Here is a 23,475-nt window from a genome sequence, read left to right on the forward strand (position 1 = left end):
TGTTGGTGAGCATTTATGATGATTATAATGTCGCCATTTTTGTATGTAAGGAGGTGGTGGCTTTGATGGTGATAGTTGATGATTCCATTCTTTAGACATAGAAGCTTATCATCAAAACGTTTGGTAATACTAAGGATTCATCTATCTATCTATACTATATATAAAAGCACGGAGGGGGGGGGGGGGGGGGGGGGGGGACAGGCACATTTACCGAATAACCCTTTATAGTTTATTAACAATTACGTTTTAAAATCATTTACTAAAGCTATTGAATAAACAACCTATTTTATAGCTATTGAATAAACAACCTATTTTATAGCCATAATTAAATTTAAATAAGGACTCTAAACATAATTATCAAATAAAAAACCTATTTTATAGCCAAAAATTATCAAATAAACAACCTATTTTATAGCAAAACAATCCCACGTTGACTTGCTTGAGATTTTATGGTAACATATGATTGGAAAAACATTATAAAGTACTACAATTAAAATACTCATTTAAATTAACACTATTCTTTTACTATTTAAACATATTGATCATTATAAATGAATATTTCATCAAACCATTAACATTAAAAAAATTAAACAACAGTATTATAAAGTTTGAAAAGTGGAAACCCCAAAATACCCACTAGATTTTCTTTAATTAAAATCGGGACTCTATTTCGAAAAATTAAAAATATAGAATTTTAGTGCTCTAATTGCATTAGTATTTCCGACAAAAAAATTGCATTAGTATTCTAAGTTTGCTAAATCTAATATTAAATGGAAATCAAATAGTATGATTATATAAATTAATAGTTAAAATAATATTAAGAACAATAGAGAAAAATAACTTCAACGCTCATTTTTTGAATATTAGGCACAATTAGTTTTTTTATTATATAATTAAACTATTTAATTATTTTTTACTTAAATATTCACAATTTTAATGTATTATTTTATTAGTAATAATTTATTATATATAAAATATTAACTATCAAAAGCATATTCACTAATATAAGAAAATAATGGAACATGCTATTGTTTTTCAGAGAGAAAAATAAAAATATTAATTAATCATAATATAAATTTTATAAGTCAACTAGAAATAAATTTACAAAAAACAACTCAACCAAAAAAGTACAAGAATTTTCAAATATCTTTTCATAAATATATACCATTAACTAAATTTTTATATTCGAACATTTAAAAATATTATTTTTTAGCTATAAACTGGTGTATTAATAAAAAAATTATTGTAATAATAAAAAAATTCAAAATAATTTACTTTAAAGTATTTTATATCACTACTAAATATTAATTTTTTTTGTATGACTAAATATTAAATTATTAAAACATAAATTGACGAGTTATATTACGAAAAGCACGGATGGGGGGGGACATGCAAATTTACTGAATAATCCTTTTCAGTTTACTACTAAATACAGGTTTTATAGTCATTAACTACTTAGTTATTTAATTAATCACTATTATAATTAAAGTACTAATTAGAATAGATAGCTAAATTATCTCCAATTTAATTTTTAGTATGTAAAACATAACTAAATTGTCTCCAAATTAGTAGCAATACCTATTTTTTAGTTTGGTTGAACTACAAAATTAAAATACTGTATTTGGTCAATATATTGTTATTTAAATTTCTATCTTACTATTTTTAAAGATATTATTAATAAAATTAAATTAATTATTTAATTATAGTTATTATGGGGACATGCAAATTTACTAAATAATCATTTTCAGTTACTACTAAATAAAGGTTTTATAGTCATTAACTAATTAGTTATTTAATTAATTACTATTATTTAAAGTCCTAATTAGAATAGGTAGCTAAATTATCTCAAATTTAGTTTTTAATATGTAAAAAATAACTAAATTGTCTCCAAATTAGCAGGAATACCTACCTTTTAGTTTGATCGAACTACAAAATTAAAAAACTGTATTTGGTTAATATATTATTATTTAAATTTCAATCTTATTATTTTTAAAGATATTATTAATAAAATTAAGTTAATTATTTTGATTATGATTATTATAAAACCAAAAAAAGAATAAATTCAGTATGGAAAAAAAATTTAATAACCGAATATATTATATTTACTTTTACAAAAATTCTTAACTAATTTAATATTAATTATAAATAAAAATTGATATAATTATAATAAATTTAATAATATGTTTATTGACGAGTTACGTTACGAGCCACGTGCATAGCACGTAATGCAAAATTAGTCTCCCAAAATAGTTCGATGCTATCCTCATACCATAAAATATATATACAAAAATAATATTTTTGATTAGTATTTGTATTTGTACATAATGATGTATTTATGTAAGAAGACTAAAGATCTTTCCTTACTCTATTTTATGTAAGTTAGCAATTAGAATATTAATTTTTTCAATAAATAATTACAAGATAATTAATGTTATTTTAGAAAAGATTTGATATAATCAAATCACCCATGATTGAGGGGTTGAGATGATTTAGCTTTTGATGAAAAATGCAGTGTTTTCAAACTCGAACCGGATTGTCCGTTTTAATGGTTCGATCAGGACCGGAGACTAGGCTAGTTCGTTTCTGTCTTAAAATACGGATATTCAGTTCAACCTTTTTGAATCGTATAAAACCCGCTCATAACCTGGAAAACTGCAAGAACTGGTTGAACCTTCAATACTGACCGGTTCTTGTAATTATTATAGTGGAAAATTTGGAAAAAAAAACTTTGTTTGAAAAAAAAGTGTGAGGTTTTGTTTTGTTTTCTAATGAGAAAATCGAGTAGCAATAGAGAGATCGTCTGTGATAAACGCTAATATTGTCGGTAGCAAGCGGTGACAATCTAATAGCATGATTTTTTAGATAAGAATTAATATTTTTAAATTTATTTTCATTTTTTAGATTGATTATAAAATCAAGTTTTTAATATATATATCCTTATATGTGGGTTATTTTTATAGAGAAAAAATTACTCTGAAGCCACCACATATGTCATAATTCACACTTTATTTCTTCTTATTTGAAAATCATCCTTCACTTTTGTTTGATACAACAATCTAGTCTTTTTGTCCATTTTTGATGTTAGTCAACTGAGTTAAAGGATTAAATAAAAAAATGATGCGGTCTCTTACCTTTTTTTTATCTACGATCTCCTCCTTTAATTTACCCCTGAATTCTTTGATTTGGTTGATTAACACCAAAAATAGACGGATGTATTAAATTATTAACAGAATCAAAAGTGGGAGACCAGTTCGTTTAATTTTCAAATAAGAAAAATTAAAGTGTAAATTATAACAAAAGGGAGGGGTTTTAAAGTAATTTGCTCAATTATCAAAGTCCCTTGAAATACAATTCATTTAAAGGAGTCCATAGTGTAAGGAGATGAGTTTTACCATTCGCCGCCCAAAATTACTACCCACCGCCCAATTTTTACCAAAATATCCCTAAGCCATTTTCAGTTAAAAAAAAAACTCAATTCTCTCAACTCAACTAAAAACCCGACAAATAACCGAGCAAATTTATAATAAAAATATCAAAATCACCTAAAAATAGAGGACGGTAACCTCCAATAATTAATCGATTTTTAATTTTTTAATTTTTTAATTTTTTTTAATTTTTTTATAATTTTTTTAATAGGTCATTGTCTTAATTTGGCGATGGACCCTATAGTCCATCGCCTTGATTTGGCGATGGCCCATAGGTCCATCGCCAAATGGTGGCAATGGTCCTTATGGACCATCGCCATCTCAAGAAGATGGCCCAAAGGACCATCTCCTTGAGATGGCGATGGCCCATAGGGGCCATCTCCTTGATTTGGCGATGGCGCGATGGCTCTTATGGGCCATCGCCAAATCAAGGCGATGCTCCCTATGGGCCATCGCTATCTGAGGACGATGGCCCACTAAAAAAAAATTAAAAAAATTAAAAAAATTTAAAAATTAAATAAATAAAAATCGATTATTTACCGGAGGTTCCGTCTTTTATTTCTAGTTGATTTTGACATTTTTATTGTAAATTCGTTGGAATTTTAATTGAATTGAGAGAATTGAATTTTTTTTTTTAAAAATTGAAAATGGCTTAGGGTTATTTTGGTAAAAAGTTGGGCGGTGGGTAGTAATTTAGGGCAGTAAATAGTAGTCCACTAAGGAGATTGGTGCTAGGGGTGAGCATCGGTCGGTTCGGTTGGAATTTTTTCGATTTTTCGGTTTTCGGTTTGGAAAATTCTCAAAACGAACCGAACCGAATTTTTAGTTTGGAGGTGAAAAAATTGAACCAAACCAAATTAAAAATTTCGGTTCGGTACTGTTCGGTTCGGTTAAAACCGAATTCACCATTTTTTATTTTTTAAAAATTTTTTATATTAAAATTAATTGAAATATTAAATAATTTGATTCTAATAAACTTCCATATATGTTTAAATAAGAATTATTAATTCATATATTAACAATAATTATGATATAAAGACAAAAAATATATAAATATAAATATATATGTATATTATTTTTAAAAAATATATATATTTTATATTAAAGTTCGGTTAATTCGGTTTTTCGGTCGGTTCGGTTTTTAAAACACTCAAAGCAAACCGAACACTGAACACCAAACTTTACCTATAGTAAAAACCAAACTAATCCGTTTTCACCGAAAAACCAAACCAAACAACAAATTTCAGTTCGGTTCGGTTCGGTTTTTTTGGTTTGGTTCGGTTCTTGCTCACCAGACTAATTGGTACTACTAGTCCGTTCCATCTTCCCCTTACTCACGCTTTTTTTTTAATCTTTGACAAATCCGAAACGATAACGTATAACAATTAGTATATATATTAGAAATAAATTAGCGAGTGCAGAGAAAATTTAAGAGAAGAAGAAGCTCGACCAGCAACACCAACAATACCATCTGCTTCATTCAAACAAAGAAGTAATTAATTTCTTTGATACCCATCAAACCCTAATCAAATTAGTGAACAATCATCTCAATTTCACTTCTCTCTGGTAAGTTCGTCGATTTTCTCTACCCCATTCCGCTTGCTTTCTTAGGGTTTTTGAGCCTGACGTGGTTTGACTTTTGTTTAATTAGGTTGTGCAATTGATTATACTCGTGGCTCGTTTTTTTTTTTAATTTTTTTACGCAAAATATGAATTGTTTATTCGGGACTTGCTAAAAAGGAAGGTTACGTTGCAATTAAATTAGATTTTGAGTCTGATTTGGGTTTAAATTTGTGGGTGAACTATTTTAGAAGTTTCTTATTTATCCAAGATTATTATTAGTTGCTGAATTTGTTGAGAATTTCTAGGAAGGAACGGTTCTGTTTCGCACTGATGATTTAATGTAAGTTGTGAAGTGGGAAAGGTAAGTTAATGGGGACAATGTCTAGGGGACAGTCTCAGCGAAGAAATGATTCTCGGAAGAGACCGTTAGAGAGGTGTAAATCAAAGGGAAAAGCTAGTTATGTTATTGACCTTGACAGTGATATACACTTGAATTTTATCATTCTTGATGCTCCCGAGCCCTCTGAATCGGCCTCTCTTGATGCTAGTACGTCTGGAAAGGATAAGAGTCCGTTGTATAGTAATATTATATGCATTGATGATGATGATGATGATAATGATGATGAGGACGAGGATGATGAAAGTGGTGATTGTGGCAGTTCTCGTGATGGTTTTAGGAGTGAAAATCAAGACTCTCATTTCACCACAGGTGACAAATCTCAGCCTTCTTGTAGTCAAGGAGAAAAACTTTTCTCGAAGTCATTAAAGTCCTTGGGTTCTTGCTCTTGGAAAATCTCATCTTGTAGATACCCAGAGTTTTCCTCTAGTAGTACTTTATTTGAGAATGATGATTCGGATTGTTACATTGAGGAAGATTTTGTGGGAAATGTTCGTCAGCAGTGGGAAGAAGCTTATTTTAGGAAGAAGGTGTTTGTGAAACCTGCAAAAGGTCAAGCTAGTTTCCAGGATAAGGTCGGTCCTTCCAGATGTAATGTCGACTCCCAAAATAAGGTGAATGTCGATAAAACAACCGAACCACAAACACATAACACAGATAGAAATCATGAAAAGGATGCCTCTAATCCATCTGCACACACTGGTGAAAATGCAATTGGGGCTACTTCTAGTAAGTCTAATGGAGAGAGTCGGTTTGTAGATCCTAAAGAGACCATCCGTCACTCTTCTGCAAGCCCTCAGTCACAGGTCAAATTGAGTCCCCTTCCACATGGTGAGCCAAGTGACATGATTGCTGACAGAGAAATGCTCAAGAAAACTGATGCATATAAACGTGCTCAAGAAGAAGAATTGGCATCCAGAGAGAAAGTGCTACAAATTCAGGTATTTTTTCTTGTAATTATATCAAATCTGTCCACATAGAACACTCTGACACATGATTATGGACTCACATTGTTCCCAGATAAAAATTCTGTCTTGATTATCATTCAGAAACGGCTGGAAATACTTACCGTGTGCCTCAAAACATATTACAATTTTGACTCTGCATGTTTCCAGCCTGTCGTATATTATTTAATCAGAAAAATATGTGTTAATAGTCAAATTTCCTTATATTTTAGCTGAGGTTGAGGTTTATCAACAAGAAACTTATGCATCTATCGGAAATGCTCTTAACATGAAGAATGCTTTTTAATTTTACAGAGGGAAGAGGCACAGCGTATGCGCAAGAGAAGAAAGGCCGAAACTCAACGTCTATTAGAAACAGAGAGAAGGCAGAAACAGCGGGTGGAAGAGGTTCGGGAGGCACAGAGAAAGGTTTGGGTTCCAACTCCCTAACTTTGTTTTATTATGCATCTTTTCATTTTCTCTCTTTTGCTCCATTATCAAATCAATTCTTACAGTTTTAACATTTATATATTGTATTGCATTCTTAAATTAATCATGATCTCTATCTTAATAACCGATGGTATCAACCTCAGGATGAGGAAACCTTGAACTTGAAAGATCAACTTCGAAGTGAGATAAGGAGGGATCTGGATCTACTTGAAGCTAACTGTAGAGACATGGTGTCGCTTCTTCGAGGCCTTGGAATTGATATTGGAGGTCGCCTTCATTCTTCATCTCCTGAGGTGAGTTGCATGCATTGCCCTCTTTCTCCTAATATTGAACTTGTGGAACATCTCATACATTTTACAAGATTTGGTTTAAGGAACATTTATATATGATCATATCTTTCAAGTGCTGCCTAGCTCCCCTTAGAAATTTATAGTCACATGTGTCGTTCAGCTGCTAATAAATTCTTAATTTGCTCAACCAATCAGTCGTATTAAACTGTTTAATTTGGAAACCTTCCATATCTGAAACCCTATTTTCTTTTGTTGTTTCCCTTTCCTCCCCAAGCTTTTATCACGTTTTTTCAGTTATCTTTTTACCATGCTCATTTGAATTATTGTTCAGAAAAATACAACTTATAATTCTAAATTATGTATTCTCTTATTTTCTAAGGATTGTTGGGTTTGCTCTTGCATTGTAAGATACAGTACAGATGCTAAAACAGGAGCCCTCTATGTATTGTAGATACTCGGAGTTCAGAAATTTTATTAGATTTTTGAGTTGACCCATCTGAATCTAGATAGAAGTAAAATGTAACTCAAATTACGGATATGAAACTTTTTGAAATCAATATTTCCTACCTTAGATTTTACAAATGTGATTGTAAAGGCAAAATGGGAAATATGGCATTAGTGTAGCCAGCTTTAATGGATCCTTTATCTTTACCAATATAATAAGAATATCAACAACATTAATTCTGGTTCAGATCTGTCTTTAGGTGGTTTTTCATATTTCGCTGGTTGAACATGAAAGGTTCAATTTTGGGGAATTTATTTTTTGACTTACTATTAGTCTGGGTCGGGGGTTTCTTTCTTGTCTCAATTGGATTTAGTGATTTACTAACTGCTATCCTTTTGGTTTTAATGATATTGTGAATCAAATTCTAGGAGTAATTTCATTTGGTCCCCTGAAATTTGGTTGTTATCACAAACTGAACCCAATAGTTTGATATTAAACCAAACGATTACATTGTCAAACCTTGAAATTCTCACATCACTATAAGACTAGAACTAATGTGTTAATTCTGATGATGTTTGTCTGATAAATCTGTTTATTTGAACTATTCGTGTCAATCTTATCGCTGCTTGATTCTCAGGTACGGGCTGCTTATAAACAGGCACTGCTTAGGTTTCATCCAGATCGAGCATCAAGATGTAATATCCGCCAACAAATAGAAGCTGAGGAGAAATTTAAGCTCATTTCACGTGCAAAAGAGAAATTCATGTTGTGACACTAGGCAACAACCTTTATCATTTGAAGTTCAAGTTCAAATTTTGACAGGTCTTTTTAATCTCCATATTGTACAGAACTAACCATTTGTTCTCTGAATCTAACCATGCCAAAGTCAGTAGGTTATATATTTTTGGTTGATAAGTAGAAAAGCATTCTATGCTTCATGTAGCTGAATAGTTAAATTATACAGTATTCAATTTCAAATTTTTCATAATGATTTATGTTTTTCTTTTCTGAGATATGGTTAGCGGGGTTAATTATGTTAGTGCACTTCATTTTTTAAGAACAGCCCACTGGCTTCTAGAGGGAGGTTTGAACCCCTGCCCTCTGGGCTGCATCTCACATGTGATCTATGTTTTGACATTTAGAGGCCGTTTGGTTCAATGTTGGGAATGGGAATGATTGATTTCATTTTTTTTGTTCAAAGTGTAGGAATGGGAATGGATAAAGTTTAATAAAAAAATTATTTATTATTTATTAAAAATATTTTTTTTATTTTTTTAAATTTTTTTTAATATAAAAAAAATTATATTTTTCAAATCAATATTTTTTTAAAAAAAATTAAAATATTTTTTTTAAAAAAAATTAAAATAATTTTTTTAAAAAAAATTATTTAGAAAAATAAAAAATAAAAAAATATTTTTTTAAAAAAATATTAAAAAATATTTTATTTTTATTTTAAGTATATTTTTTAAATTTTAAAATAATTTTTTTAATAATTATATATTTATTATTTATCATTAAATTTTTTTGTTAAATTTTAATTTTCATTCCTAAAAGTTCATTCTCATGGGGTAAGGGGGGAATGGGTGATTCACATGTAAGGGGTAATCACATTCTCATTTCCTGGTGTAATTTGACAAAACAAACACAAACAATGGGAATCATTCCTATTTTCATTCCCCCCCTTTTTTTGACGAACCAAACGGCCCCTTAGTATGTTTAAATATAATTTCTATTGCAAAAATTTGAATATAAGATTTTGGAATTCATTTTAAGTTTTATCCCTTTTTTATAAGTAAATTTGTTTTGAACCCTTAGAATTAAGGGTTTTTTTTTTTTTTTGATAAGAAACAAAGACCTTGCACAACAAGGAAGAAGCAAACAACTAACTACTGCTACTAACACTATTGATTAAATCTTCATTCCAAATGTGAATCCATTGTTGAGGAAGCTCTTCAATCCACACCATGCCTTCTGCCACATTTGCATCTGCTGCTATCTTATGCGCTAAGCTATTTGCTTGCCTGGGTAAATGACTCCATCTAATTTCATCAAAGCCCATTGCAGTATCCTTTATTTCATCCAAAATAGGTCCCAGTTCATTAAGGTATTCAAGATTATGGTTTAAAGCTGAGATTAACTGAGAGCAATCTGATTCCACCTCCAACCTTCTAATTGAGCAATTCTTCGCCACCTGCAGTCCCCATAGTAACGCTTGAGCTTCCCCTTCCACAATATGAATACCTGCTTGACAGATTTTATTTCCAGCCACAATAATTTCCCCATCTTGGTCTCTGCACACCATGCCAAAACCCCAATTACCATCTTTTGTTGAGCCCGCGTCGGTGTTGAGTTTTATCCGGTTCGTCGCCGGTCTTGACCATTGAGTACGTTGAAAACTGGATTTTTCCTGTGGACGTTTATTAGCTTCCATGAACTCTTTCAGCGTCCGTTGGCTTAGAGCTATCACATAATCAACTGGGATGTCATTTTTATTAAAGGAGAGCTGGTTTCTAGCATGCCATATAGCCCAACACATAACCCAGAAAAATTCAATATCATTTGAATTCCAAAACCTGCAATACTGGTTTACCAAGAGTGCAGACCATTTTGCGGATGTCTTTGAGTATCCATTCCAAGCGAGCAACCAAACCAAACTCCTCTAACCCATGGACAATCTTTAAAAACATGATCCATATTCTCTTTCTCCCCGCATCTAGAGCACAACCCATCACCTATCTTCGTCCTGTGAAGCAACGCACTCTTCGTAGGGAGACTATTATTAAGTATTCTCCAAGCAAAATGTTTTATCTTTGGAGGTATATCTAGTTTCCATACATTTCGCCAACTCTGGGACAGCACCTCCGAATCTCCACTAGAGCTCCCTGCCGTCCACCTACCATTCATTTCCAAATGATAGGCCCCTCGCACTGAAAAGAATCCGTTCGTCGAATAGTGCCAAATTATTCTATCTGCTGACCTTGTTGTCCGGATAGGCAGAGACTTGATGAATTCAACATCGTTGGTGGAACAAACTTCATCTATCACCTGTAAGTTCCATGTTCCTGAATCAGAATCCATTAAATCACAGATTTTCCATTCCTCTCCATCTTGAATCTGCTTGGGGTATGCGTTAAATCTGCCATCACGAGGTAACCAAGGATCAGAGAAAACACGGATCTTTTTACCATCCCCTATTCTCCAGAGGACACCACGTTTCAATAAGGGAATAGCACTGTGGATACTTTTCCAAGTGAAACTAGCGCCTGGACTTAGTTTCGCATCAAGGAACGATGTTCTAGGGAAGTATCTCGCTTTTAGTATTCGAGTAGCCAAAGAATTCTCATCATGGAGAATACGCCATCCTTGTTTGGCCAACATGGCTGAATTGAAGGCCGAGATGTTTCTGAAACCCAAACCTCCATTCTTCTTCGATCGACACATTTTATCCCAACCCACCCAATGCATTCCCTTTCCCTCAGATCCATTCTTCCACCAAAAATTTGACATAAGACTCTGAATTTCCTGGCACACATTTGCAGGTATACGGAAAACTCCCATGGTATAAGTTGGTATAGCCTGTATGACTGACTTTAAAAGTATCTCCTTAGCCGCTTTTGATAGCAATTTTTCCTTCCATCCATTAAGCTTTTTCCAGACCCGCTCCAAAAGAATATTAAAGATTTCATTTTTGGATCTCCCCACAAAAGTTGGCAAGCCTAAATATCTGTCATGATGCACTACCGTCTTAGCTTTAACTTGGTTAGCAATTCTCCTACCTGTATCTGCTGCAATGTTTCGGCTAAAAGAGACGGCAGTTTTTGCAAAATTAATAACTTGTCCCGACGCCCTTTCGTAACACTTGATTATGCCCTGAACTTCCTTCGCCTCCGCCTCCGAAGCTCTAGTGAAAATAATAGAATCGTCCGCAAAGAACAGGTGAGATATCTCCGGAGCATTTCTGGCCACCTTAATGCCGTGGATTTTCCTTTGTTGGGATGCGTGAGAAATAAGACCCGAGAAAGCTTCCGCACATAAAATAAATAAGAAAGGTGATAAGGGATCACCTTGTCGAAGACCCCTATTCGGCCGGAAACTACTTTGAGGGACACCATTTAACATAACCGAATAAGAAACTGTGGACATACATTTGAAAATTAAATCTGCTAGCTGAGTAGGGAAACCCATCTTCTGCATAATTGCCGTCACAAAACCCCATTCGACTCTGTCATAGGCTTTACTCATATCAAGTTTCATCGCCATATAACCCTTCTTCCCTTTTCTTTTCCTGTGCATGAAGTGAAAACATTCAAACGCCACCAAAATGTTGTCTGTAATAAGTCTGTCCTTCACGAAAGCACTTTGAGTTTCTGAGATAATCTCTGGAAGGACCATTCTCAGTCTATTTGCAATGACCTTTGATACCAGCTTATAAAGAACATTGCACAGACTGATGGGTTTGTAGTCCTGCATTGTCTCTGGATTTTTATTCTTCGGTATTAGGACAATGTGCGTGTGATTCACATTACTCGGGAAAGGCTTACCCTTCAGAATATCCAGAACCAAATTACTAACATCCGCACCCACTATGTTCCAGAAATGTTGATAAAAAAGAGGGGACATGCCATCCGGCCCTGGGGCTTTATGCGGATGCATCTGATTCAAAGCTCGGTCTACTTCCTCCCTTGTATACTGACGGCACAACATGGTCACCATATCTGGTTTCAGCTTTGTCTGGATCCCAGCAGTATCTTCATGAAAATTTGTAGGATTAGTGGAGGTGAATAGCTGCTGGAAATAATTGTTAGCAGCTTCTCTTAGTTCATCTTCGCTCTCACACCAAACCCCTTCAGAGTTGAACAAACCTGCGATGTGATTTCTGGCTCGTCTTTGAGAGGTTTTCTGATGGAAATAGGTTGTATTTCGGCCCCCCTCCTTCAGCCAAAGCGCCTTAGACCTCTGCATCCAAAGCATTTCTTCACTCCGATATAGCTCTTCAAGCTCATTCTCCACTATTTTGATGTTCCGGAACTGAAGATAGTCAACAGCTTGTTGTTGAAGATCAAAAAGTTGGGATCTCTTCATTTTTATTTTTCTCGTCAGGTTGCCAACCACGTTTATGTTCCAATTTTGTAAACCTTGCATGCAATTACTTATTTTCTCGGTAACTACCTCCTCTCCAACTTCATCTATACTGATCCAGGCATTACGGACTACCTCCTCGCAGTCATCTCTACGAACCTACATAGATTCAAACCTTGCTACTCTTCTCTTTTTTGCTCCCTTCTCCCGACGAGCACCATTCGAATCTAGCAATAGAGGAGCGTGGTCTGATGCTTCTCTGAGGAGAGTAAGCACATTGACATTTGGGAACGCCTGAGACCACTCTAAATTTCCAAGAATCCGATCCAATCTTTCAAAAATCGGGTCTCTATCACCATTACCTCGGCTCCACGTGAATTTACTCCCCTTGAAACCCAAGTCTGTCAGCTTACAGTCCTTCACCGTATTTCGAAACACTAGCATTTTCTTTTCTTCTCTACTTCGACCTCCAACTCTTTCTCGCTGCCACATTATCTCGTTAAAATCTCCACCTACCACCCACGCGCCATGGCTTTCCCTACTAAGATTATGCAATAGATCCCAGGACTTTTCCTTATCAGTTTCAATTGAATGGCCATAAAAGCCTGTAAACCTCCATTCATTATCAAACATATTCTGCTTAATGTCCAGGTCGATATGGTTTGGAGATGAAGATCTCAAACTGACCTGAATATTCTCTTTCCAAGCCACTGCCAGACCGCCCTTGCTGCCTCTACTATCAACCACAAAGCAAACATAACCCCAGTCACGAAAAATGTTATCTATCCTTGCTTTATCTGTTTTAGTTTCAGATAGGAAAACTAATTCAGGGGAGTGTCGTTGTACTAAACAACGTAAAACATTGACTGTCTGCCGGTTTCCCAAACCGCGGCAGTTCCAAAATATGTGTTTCATTGTACCCGGCGGACTCGGTATTCATCCGAGTCGGCCGATATTGAAAGATTTGCTAGATTGAGGGAGTCTTTTGGTTTCTTTGTCAAGATACCCGAATCAATCTCCATGCCTACCACTTCATCTCTTGGATTTTTGGAGCCTATTCTCTTGCTACCTTCCACCTGAGAATCGACTCCTACCCCTCCCAGCTGCCTCGCAGCTCTCTTCCATGTCTTCCTTTCATTCTTTCCTGTCTTATTATTCTCCATCTCGCTAGTTATATGGGTGTTAGACCCTCCACCTATATCACCAATCTGCTCAGCACGTGTGCATGTACTCTCATGAACAGTACCATGCATGCCATTCAATTCCCCCCTATCAGCATCGTCAACGTGCCTTTCCAGTCCAGTGCTAAAATTTTCAAATTGCTCCTCTTCTTGTATAGTTGCAACATTTAAGCCAGGTTCAATAACTTTATCTATATCATCTATCCCCTCCACTCTTCCCGTATCAGATTGATTTTCTTGTGCTACTTTCGCCACCTCACCCTTGTCAGGAATGCTTTCGCCAAAATGCAGCTTCTTACTAATTTCTTTTATCAGGGAATCTTCCTTCTCTTTATCAATTCTTTGACTTCGGCTAATAATTTTCAGTGGAGACGCCCTCAACTCTTCTCCATACTAATATGAAGATTTATCTAGGACTTCACCCCCCTCTTCACAAACTATATCTTGATGCCCTTGTCTTCCACATACATAACAGAAGCTGCCTAACCTCTCGTACTGCACATCAAGCCATTTCTTCTGATTATCATTCATTCGAACCATTACACCACGTTTCAATGGTTTTTCAATATCTAATTCAACTCTTACCCTTATGTACCTGCTCCAACCTCCCAATCTGTCCTCGTCGACTTCTATCAAAGTACCCAGTCTTCCTCCTATTATACTGGCCAAGGTTTTTGTCATTCTACCAATAGGAACGTTGAAAAATCTGATCCAGAATGGGACCTTATTGAAAACCATATTTTCTGGGGATTCCTCCAAATCAACATCCTTCAACACCAATAAAGAATTATCAAAAGACCAGGGACTGCCTTTAGTTACTCTTTCCTTGTCTCTCATGCTATAAAATTGAAACACAAAGATGTTATTTGGCCATGGTTTAATTCCGAAACCCTTATTCAGTTTCCAGATGGAATTAAATGTGCGTCGCATCGCCTCCACATTAATCGTTTTCTTAGTTAATAGTTTCCCAGTTAAGCCAAGTAGAGATTGAACATTGATTTCAGGTTCAAGCTCATTCTCCAAAACAATCTCTTCCTCCTCTTCTTCTGTTAAGGAGATTATTTTATTATTCACCCTTGAATTTATTTGAATACTACTCCTTTCCTCTGCCGTCAGTCAGACGTGAGGCCCACAAGGGGACGGGACAACTTGCAAGGGCAAGACGAAAACTCCTATTGAAACCCTAGGTTACAGAGAAAAACCTAGTTACGAAGGAGACATTAGAATTAAGGGTTAGTTGTTGCCCAAAAAATCAAAAAGTTTATACACCAGTTTTGCATTTCTGGGTTGCAGTTTTTCAACTTGCTACTAACATTGATTGGTTTATTAATTTGTAAGAAAATGAAAATGAAAATTATATGTGTATTTAAAAAAAAAAAAAGATTTCTTCAAGTTCAAATAAACTTGATGGGATCATGTTTACAATCAACGCCGTTCATTTTAATTTAATTAAAATTGTATTTTTTTAATTTACACCGTTCGTTACAAAATGAACGGTGTAGATTGTAAACATGAATCCCTCGAATTTAAAATAAACTTTAGTGAATCCCAATCCTAAAAAAAAAACTAAAATAGAAATAAAATGTCCCTTTTCTCCTATAAAAATTCCTACTCAATTCGTCAGTTTTTTTTATTTTCATTCTGATTATCTTTCTTGTTCTAATCTTGAATCAAACAATCTTCTAACTCAATTCATCGTTTTTTTTGTCTCATTTTTATTCCGATTACCTTTCTTGCGTCTAATCTTGAATCAAACAATTATGAGCATCTTTCTTACTTCTAATGTTAAATCAAACAAACCCCTAAATTTAACTCCATTCTGAAAGCAAAGTTATAAGGAGTAAATAGATTTCTTGTGCAAGATTTCACATCCTTTTCCTCAAGGGATGATAAATGCAAACAGATTTTGTTAAATTAACAAAATAAAGTAAGCTGCCAAGCTGAATCAATGTGAGAAAATATGCAAACAAGGAACAACAGATGGCATTGGAATTTTTTCTTCATGTAAATTTCAAGAATAAATATATCATTTATGTTCCGAAGAGAAACCAGTAGATAAAAAAAGTTCGCTTCCAATTTTACACTACAAAGCAAAATAATAGACCTAACAATGTTAAACAAGACACAATATGATATAAAACGGGTTTAAGTTATAAATGGGTCAATCTGTTTATGATACGATTAAACGGGTTATACATACATATTAAAAATTATTTATTTTATAAGTTTAGATACTATTAAATTATTTATTATATTTACATTTTTTATTATATATAATTATAATTTTTATATCTTAATACGTAGTAATAATTCTATTTGTATTTTAAATAAATTTATATCATAAATCGGGAAAAGGGTCATTTAAGCCCTTAAGGTTTAGCTTTAGGATCAAATAAGCCCTCAACGTTCAAAAAGGTTCAAATATGCCCCCAACGTCTTAAAATGTTGACAACCAGGCCCTCGATTTGGACAATCAGGCCCCTAACGTATCATTTATCCGTCAAAATTAGGGGCTTAGTTGTCAACATTTTAAGACGTTAGAGGCATATTTGAACCTTTTCGGACGTTGAGGGCTTACTTGATCCAAAAACCTTAGGGGCATAAATGACCCTTTTCCCTCATAAATCTTGTGTTTGTCCAAATGGCTATCTTTGTGGGACGGAGGGAGTATATTATTTGTTACTATATATCCTCACCTCTAGCGTTTTATTGTTCGATTTAAGCACAGTTTAGAAAACGTCTCATCTCGCATCTCAACTTTTTTAAATTTTCATCCTACATCCCGGTTTGCATTTTATGCGTTATTTTCCGTAAAAATGATGTCGTTTTTTGTCATGAGAATGACAAAACGATTTCGTATGACGCACTAAAATGCAAATGTCGACGCTTTAGACCTCCTCTCCACTCCAATTGCACATTCTTTGTGCCAAAAATCAGCACCACCCCAAGATGAAACCACCCAATCCAAAGCCAAAATCAGTATCCCCCTTCAGACTCGCCTCTCTTCTTCGTCTCCAACAAGACCCAAACCTCGCACTCCACCTTTTCCAAAACCCAAATCCAAACCCACCATCACCCACCAAACCCTTCCGCCACTCACTCCGCTGCTACGACCTCATCATCACCAAACTCGGCCGCGCCAAAATGTTCCACGAAATGGAATCCATCCTCCTCCAGCTCAAAACCCAGACAAAATTCTCCCCTAAAGAGCCTCTCTTTTGCCACATTTTCACTTTCTATGGCCGCGCCGGCCTCTCCGGTAATGCACGCAAACTGTTCGACGAAATGCCTCAATACCGCTGCGAACGGACTATCAAATCTTTTAATACTATGTTAAACGTGTTGATGAATTGCAAAGAATTTGATGCCATGAGAGACCATTTTGGGAGCATTGAGAGGCCGGATAGTTGTAGTTTTAATATAATGATTCGCGGGTTGTGTTCGGATGGGCGAGCCGGTGATGCACTGAAGGTGTTCGATGAAATGAAAAAGAGAGACCTTGTTCCTAATATGGTGACTTTTGGGAGTTTGATTTATGGGCTTTGTTTGGATTTTAAGTTGAAGGAAGCTTTTAAATTGAAGGATTATATGGTGAAGGTACATGGGGTGTGTCCTAATGAGTATGTTTATGCTTCATTGATTAAAGGGGTTTGTGGAATTGGTGAAATTAGTTTAGCTTTTAGACTTAAAGATGAAATGGAGAGGAATAAAGTTACGATAGATTCCGCCATTTATTCGACTTTGATCAATGGGTTATTTAAATTTGGAAGAAAAGATGAGGCTTTAGGAGTTTTAGAGGAGATGAAATTGAAGGGGTGTAAGCCTGATACAGTCACTTACAATGTATTGATTAATGGTTTTTGTAAAGGTAAGGATTTCGAAACTGCTTATAAATTGTTGGATGAAATGTCGGAGAACGGATTTAAGCCGGATGTTATCAGCTATAATGTGATACTTGGTGAGTTATGCAAGGATGGGAAATCAAGTGAAGCTAATGATTTGTTCGAAGATATGCCAAGACGTGGATGTGCTCCTGATGTTCTTTCATATCGAATTCGTTTTGACGGACTTTGCGATGCCTTGGAGTTTAAGGAAGCTGCATTTAGTTTGGATGAAATGATTTTTAAAGGTTTTACGCCGCGTTCTTCTAGTATATGTAAATTTGTTAATAAGTTATGCCAGGAGAGGAATATGGATTTATTATGGTCAGTTTTAAATAGTTTGGTTAAAATAAATGCAATTGATATAGATCTGTGGAAGATGGTAGTTGATGTGGTAATTAAGGAAAATGCTGGATGTAAAGAGCATGAATACTTCTTGGAAAAATGCCTAAGAACACCTTAAATGTTTTAAAGAGTTGTACTTTACGAGAAAAATACGTTCATTATGTTGCATGAAAACGCGTCGAGTCCTATGTTTTGGTGTTTTGTTTTTGCTTCTGAAAAGGCTCTTGAAACTCTAAAGCTTTCTATTTTTATAAAATACTCTCATAAAAAAGGTCGTTTTGCTGTTTTTGGTTTCAGTATTTTCGTTTTAATAGTTCAGTTTTGTATTTTTTTGTTTTCGAATTTTTATTTATACTTTTGTTTCGCGGAACGTAAAGTCTACATAACTGACCAGCTCATTGACGAAATCTACTACAGATGTGATTTATAATTTTATTACTTGGCTAGGAATGTCAATCTTTCATAATGATTTACATTTTACCATGCAGAATATCTAAAACTTATTTTCTAATACAAAATTATAATGAAACTTAAATGGAATTCAGTCTCATTTTTACCCCATGGCTAAAACTCGAGAAGATGTTCGGTTAATTAAATTTTAGAAGGAATGAAAAGAAAATTATTTCTAGAAAGAAACCATTGAGATTGTATTCCTCTTTATGTAAATTTCAAGAATAAATATATAATTTATGTTCCTAAGAGAACCCCATAGGAAGAAAAAAAGTCTGCATCCAATTTTACATTACAATCCAAAATAGCTGAAAAATTATTACAAGAATTGCTAAAAAACAAATAATTCTACAGCCAAAAATGAATTCTCCACACCTCTTCACCTATTTAATTTGAATTCTCTACTGTATAGACCCTTGTTTTTGTTTCCTTTTAAGAAACTATTAAGTAAAAGTTTGAAAACTAAAGAAAAGAAAACTCCTATTGAAGTCAAAATTTTCTACTTCTGACTCTACAATCATGTGATAATTGGTTACCGGCGTAAAAATGTAGAAGATTGCTTGATGAACAAGAAATAGCAGCATGTTTCAACTTGTGATGCAATCTTGGTAATAAGGGTGACTTTGATTTATGTACCTTTCCCATAGAGGTTTGTACCTGGCGATAGCCAATTTCAGCCATGGCTTCATGTTCCCGTTGAAGTGAACAACAGCAGCACTCTCAATCAGACGGTTATCAATGTTCGGATCAAATCCTAGGCCTAAGACATGCCATCTTCGATCAAGTGGCTCCGTTAGACCATAAAATGCTAGAAGGGCTGGAGGAAGTGTTCCCAATTTCCACAATGTTTTATCCGCATTCTGCTCCTGCCAGAAATGATACTGTGCAGTCACATTTGCCTTCCTCCATGCAATCAGATTGAAAACGTTCATACCTAATGCCCATCCGCATGCCTGTGGGTCGAACTTTGAGCTGACAATTGGGTTCGAGAAGTTGAGAAACTTGTGGTAACGATGAAAAGCTTCAAGACAAGTTTCAACGGCTCCATTGACATTTCCATGCAAATCCAATGAAAACAGTTGTGTAAGATCCTTTTGAACTACAACATCATCATCGAGAAAAACTATCTTTTCAAGTTGTGGATAGATCTCGGGGATGTAAAACCGAAGATGATTCAGCAAAGACAGGTACTTAGGATTCCGCAGTTTTGGCTCAATTCTCGTATCTTGATAGCCTGAGAAGTAATAGCTCCTTAAATCTTCGGCAAGAAGCTGTTTGACAACAGGAGCATAAGAAGCATTCAACCAAGAGAACTCTTCTACATTCTGCACTTCTACGGTGGCCCCTCTGAATTCAGTACCGAGGAACCAAGCCTGCATAGCTCCATAGCTGACTCCATTTGTGACTATGTGAAAAACTAGCTGTGTTGGATGGTCCGCATTGGAAACTGTGGAGTTGACAACTACAGATGTAGCCAAAACGTTGTCCGAAAATATACAGAAGTGATAGAGATTGTTATCCACAACTCTTGGAGAGTTTCTCTTCTGCTCTGCTAGGTTTTGAAGCGACAGCTTCTTAAGCCAATCTGTTGTGAGCTTTATTTTCAGGCAATGGAGGCTTCTGGGTAAAGCTTCAGCCGCCAATTGCCCAAATATCGCACTCTGAACTGTTGCTGCAGTTGCACGTTCTTCAAGGGCTTGTATATGAGATTTCATTGTCATCATGGTTGTTGCCACATCGTAGTGAGCATCTTGTGCCTTGAAAATTAGAGACGATACGATACTGATTACTGGCTCTGCTTCTTCCAGTGTTATGGGCTCTCCTCTCTTGGCAGCTTTTGAAAGCAAAAGTTGGCAGTTTCTAATCTGTTTGCTCAGCTCCCAAGCCAGATGAAGGTTATTATGCTCCTTTGCAATGATGACATAAGCCTTTGCAAGTATCGTTTGCTCGGCCAACTGTCTTGAAAATGATGTAGCACTTAATAGTTCCTTGGTGAAATTCAAACCTTCACGGTTAACTAGCTCGGGTTTTGCATGGTTCTCCTACAAGAACAGTAGGCCAAAATTAAGTCGATAATTAAAATAAGACTGCCTCTAGTATGCATATAACCAAAGAATATGCTGCCCATAAATCTTGTAAATGAAACTAAGATAGGAGGCATGAAAAATCTCTTTATGGTCCATTTTCTACACATTAGAGAAGTAAAAAAGTTGGCATAAAAAAAGAAAATCAAAAGAGAGAGAGAGTAAAAACTGCAAAGATGCAGCATTTGAACCTGATACATTTCAAACATGTATATTAAATAATGTTACAAACATCCGAAGTCTTCTTCAATGAAGTGATGGACGAGAGTTAAAATGATGCAGGGCCTTGTTATTCATGACCATGAGCGAATTGAAGTAACTAAATCCTATAGCTTCATCAGACCAATATAACAGAAATGCCCATACTTGAGAAAAGTGATGCACAACAGTGTTGCACTTTAACTTCATGCTCTAAGCCTCTAATCATCATGAGCCTAAGGATGAACGATAACTTTTCCATCTTCCAATCAAGATGGTCATTCCTAATAATGGAAGAAAAAGACGCTTGTTTGGATTCAAAGCATTATTTTTGTAATTTTTCTTGTCAAAAAGGTGCTTGTTCAAATTTAGCAAACAGATCACTGAGTGGGAATAGATTAAGTTGAGCCCTGTCGATAACCATATCAGTATATAAGGAGAAGCTGTAGTAGAAAGTAGGTGAGAAAATAAAAACCAATCCTTCCTCCAATAATTGATTAGAGAGTGTTAAACATGAAAATGCCAACAGACAAAAGATCTTAACCCTTTCTTTCGTGTTGCAGAAGCTCATTTAAAATTGTTGACAAAGGAGAATGTTTCATTCAGATCTGATTAATATGAATAGCTTTCTTAAAAAGGAAAACAGATATGTTTCATAAGTTGCAAGATGTGATGGTTTAGAAGAATGACGGATTAAAAAGGGGACTCTTTCCGCATATTAGACAGTATGCGGTGTGGTGAATGCATGCATATAGAGCAAATTAACATTCTATAAGGTTTGCAATTGTCTTATATTGGCCATGCTAATTCTCCCCCCACACTTAAAAATATGTCCATTAAGATTATAACTATCACAAGGAGCTAGGAAATCATTTGTGTCCTAAAAGCAAAAACCAATCAAAATCCTCATAGAAATTTGTTCTGGATTATGCCTGTTCTATCTGTGAACTCAATTCGGTTACTTAATTATTCATTTAATTCACGAATTTGGTACGATTTCACACACACACACACACACTCTTAATGTTAACCTCAATTGTTTGCTAACAAGCACATCAATTCACGAGTTACGCGGTTAATCACGTAACCTGATAGAGTGCGCTATCCCGGGATTCCTGGCTAACAAGCACATCAATCCAATTAAATTAGCCCCAAGTGATCCTTTTGCTATTAATCCATAATAAAACTTGATAAGAACAAACATGCCCCAACCACAAAAAGACATTTCTCACACTGAATGCTAAACCAGTCATCCAAACAATATACAATAATCAACAACTAATTAACACAATTGAATAACCAAGAAATTAAACTGAAAGAAACTAAGAAAGATGATAGAGTTTTCAATTACCAGTAAAGGGTGGTTAAGTTGATCATCGTCATGATGGTGGTGAAAAACAAATAAAAGAAGAGCAGCAATCAAGAAAACTCCAAGAAGAGCCCAGATCCACTGTGACAGTCTCCGTCTAACCGGGCGCCTGTCGGCAGCCCGCCTCCGCATCTTTTATTGGATCCACTCTCCACAATTCACCGCCCAAGATTCAAGATTTCAAATCTCAGCATACACATAAGATTGCAAAGAATTCAAAATGTCAGTCACAGTGAACCCAATGATCAAAGAAGTCAAGAAAAGAAAGTGATGGGTGGTGCTGATGATTTAGGTTTTTTTTATACAAGTGAGGTTAGTTTTTAGATGGGTGTTTTTTAATAGTGTAAAGGGAGAGGCTTTGATTAAAAAAAATTAGATTTTTAACCAAATTGAAATGGGTTCGTTTTGGTTTGATTGTGAATTGAATGTGTTGTGTATAGAAGTGAAAAGGGAATTTGGGGTAGCATTAGCACATGAAGCCATGTGCTCTCTCATTGCTTAACCAAATAACCATTTTATATTTCTTTTGTACATTAAATCTAATGAATCATCCGGTTTAAAGATTTGTGATTCGAGATTAAATTACTCATTCTCAATTATGTTGATCAAATAAGAATAAAAATAAAAATATTAATTTTTAAATTAATTAAAAATAATATTCTCTATTTGTTAGGTCAATTTAAAATTAAATTAGATCATTCCGATCTCGCATATTATATAATTTTGTTCTTAATTGAGCTTAAAATAGAGTATTTTTTTGTAATTAATTAAAATGACTGAAAGTAGATTATATGATCTGAGTCGCAAGCTTAATAATTCGGTTCACCGATTACTCATAGATTATAATATTTTTGAACATTTTACTCTTTTTTTAAAAACAAAAATTATTTTAGTATATATATATATAAACCATAAAAATGAAGTTAGCTTCTAGGAGGACTAATATATATTGTTGTTTTGTCAAAGTGAGAAGAGTGTGTAGTTTACGAGTGTTTATCCCACACAACGGATGTGCCACGTCATTTTTACAATAAACCAATAATTATTTGCGATAGGGAATCTTTATTTATTGCTTATTTTTTATTATTAATTATTTGCACATGGCTAACGCCTCATTGGGTTGTTGCACGAATGACGTGACACAATCGTTGGGTTGTATAATTATTCGTGGTTTACATATATAAAATGGAAAGGAATGGGAGCATCTTATTTACTCACTCCGGAGTCCGGATTGAGGCTTTTGGGCAGTCTTTGTCTAGAGTTCACTATTCACTTCAATGGTGACAACTAGATGATCAAAAAAGATGTTTCCTATAAATATATTTGTTGGTTAACTATAAAAGAAAAATGTTAGAACTATTAATTAATTAATAG

At 34.6% G+C, this 23,475-nt stretch overlaps 4 protein-coding genes across 4 annotated transcripts; 2 read left to right on the forward strand and 2 right to left on the reverse strand.

Moving 5' to 3' along the window:
- The first annotated feature begins 4,797 nt into the window (after positions 1 to 4,797).
- Positions 4,798 to 8,519, forward strand: LOC126672015 (uncharacterized). Its single transcript, XM_050365896.2, has 5 exons — positions 4,798 to 4,991; positions 5,294 to 6,326; positions 6,645 to 6,758; positions 6,923 to 7,072; positions 8,152 to 8,519. Exons 2-5 carry the CDS (start codon positions 5,358 to 5,360, stop codon positions 8,284 to 8,286), a joined length of 1,368 nt encoding a protein of 455 aa, XP_050221853.1. The 5' UTR covers positions 4,798 to 4,991; positions 5,294 to 5,357; the 3' UTR covers positions 8,287 to 8,519.
- Positions 8,520 to 9,396: 877 nt separating this feature from the next.
- Positions 9,397 to 10,050, reverse strand: LOC126672858 (uncharacterized). Its single transcript, XM_050366810.1, has one exon. The coding sequence runs from the start codon at positions 10,048 to 10,050 to the stop codon at positions 9,397 to 9,399; it is 654 nt and encodes a 217-aa protein (XP_050222767.1).
- A 6,624-nt stretch (positions 10,051 to 16,674) lies between these two features.
- On the forward strand, positions 16,675 to 18,150 carry LOC126672014 (putative pentatricopeptide repeat-containing protein At1g53330). Its single transcript, XM_050365895.2, has one exon. It carries the CDS (start codon positions 16,724 to 16,726, stop codon positions 18,116 to 18,118), a length of 1,395 nt encoding a protein of 464 aa, XP_050221852.1. The 5' UTR covers positions 16,675 to 16,723; the 3' UTR covers positions 18,119 to 18,150.
- A 506-nt stretch (positions 18,151 to 18,656) lies between these two features.
- On the reverse strand, positions 18,657 to 22,588 carry LOC126672012 (hexosyltransferase GAUT11). Its single transcript, XM_050365892.1, has 2 exons — positions 22,084 to 22,588; positions 18,657 to 20,492 (listed from the first exon to the last, which is right to left on the reverse strand). The coding sequence occupies exons 1-2, from the start codon at positions 22,231 to 22,233 to the stop codon at positions 19,038 to 19,040; spliced, it is 1,605 nt and encodes a 534-aa protein (XP_050221849.1). The 5' UTR covers positions 22,234 to 22,588; the 3' UTR covers positions 18,657 to 19,037.
- Between the last annotated feature and the right edge of the window lie 887 nt (positions 22,589 to 23,475).

The sequence above is a fragment of the Mercurialis annua genome, linkage group LG3, assembly GCF_937616625.2.
Source record: "Mercurialis annua linkage group LG3, ddMerAnnu1.2, whole genome shotgun sequence".
NCBI lineage: Eukaryota > Viridiplantae > Streptophyta > Magnoliopsida > Malpighiales > Euphorbiaceae > Mercurialis > Mercurialis annua.

Coding starts and splice junctions, on each gene's coding strand:
- LOC126672014 (XM_050365895.2), top strand. CDS start 16,724: ATGAAACCACCCAATCCAAAGCCAAAATCAGTATCCCCCTTCAGACTC.
- LOC126672858 (XM_050366810.1), bottom strand. CDS start 10,050: ATGTGTTGGGCTATATGGCATGCTAGAAACCAGCTCTCCTTTAATAAA.
- LOC126672015 (XM_050365896.2), top strand. CDS start 5,358: ATGGGGACAATGTCTAGGGGACAGTCTCAGCGAAGAAATGATTCTCGG. Junction 6,327..6,644: donor AGAAAGTGCTACAAATTCAG/GTATTTTTTCTT, acceptor TTAATTTTACAG/AGGGAAGAGGCACAGCGTAT. Junction 6,759..6,922: donor TTCGGGAGGCACAGAGAAAG/GTTTGGGTTCCA, acceptor TATCAACCTCAG/GATGAGGAAACCTTGAACTT.
- LOC126672012 (XM_050365892.1), bottom strand. CDS start 22,233: ATGCGGAGGCGGGCTGCCGACAGGCGCCCGGTTAGACGGAGACTGTCA. Junction 20,493..22,083: donor AACTTAACCACCCTTTACTG/GTAATTGAAAAC, acceptor CTGTTCTTGTAG/GAGAACCATGCAAAACCCGA.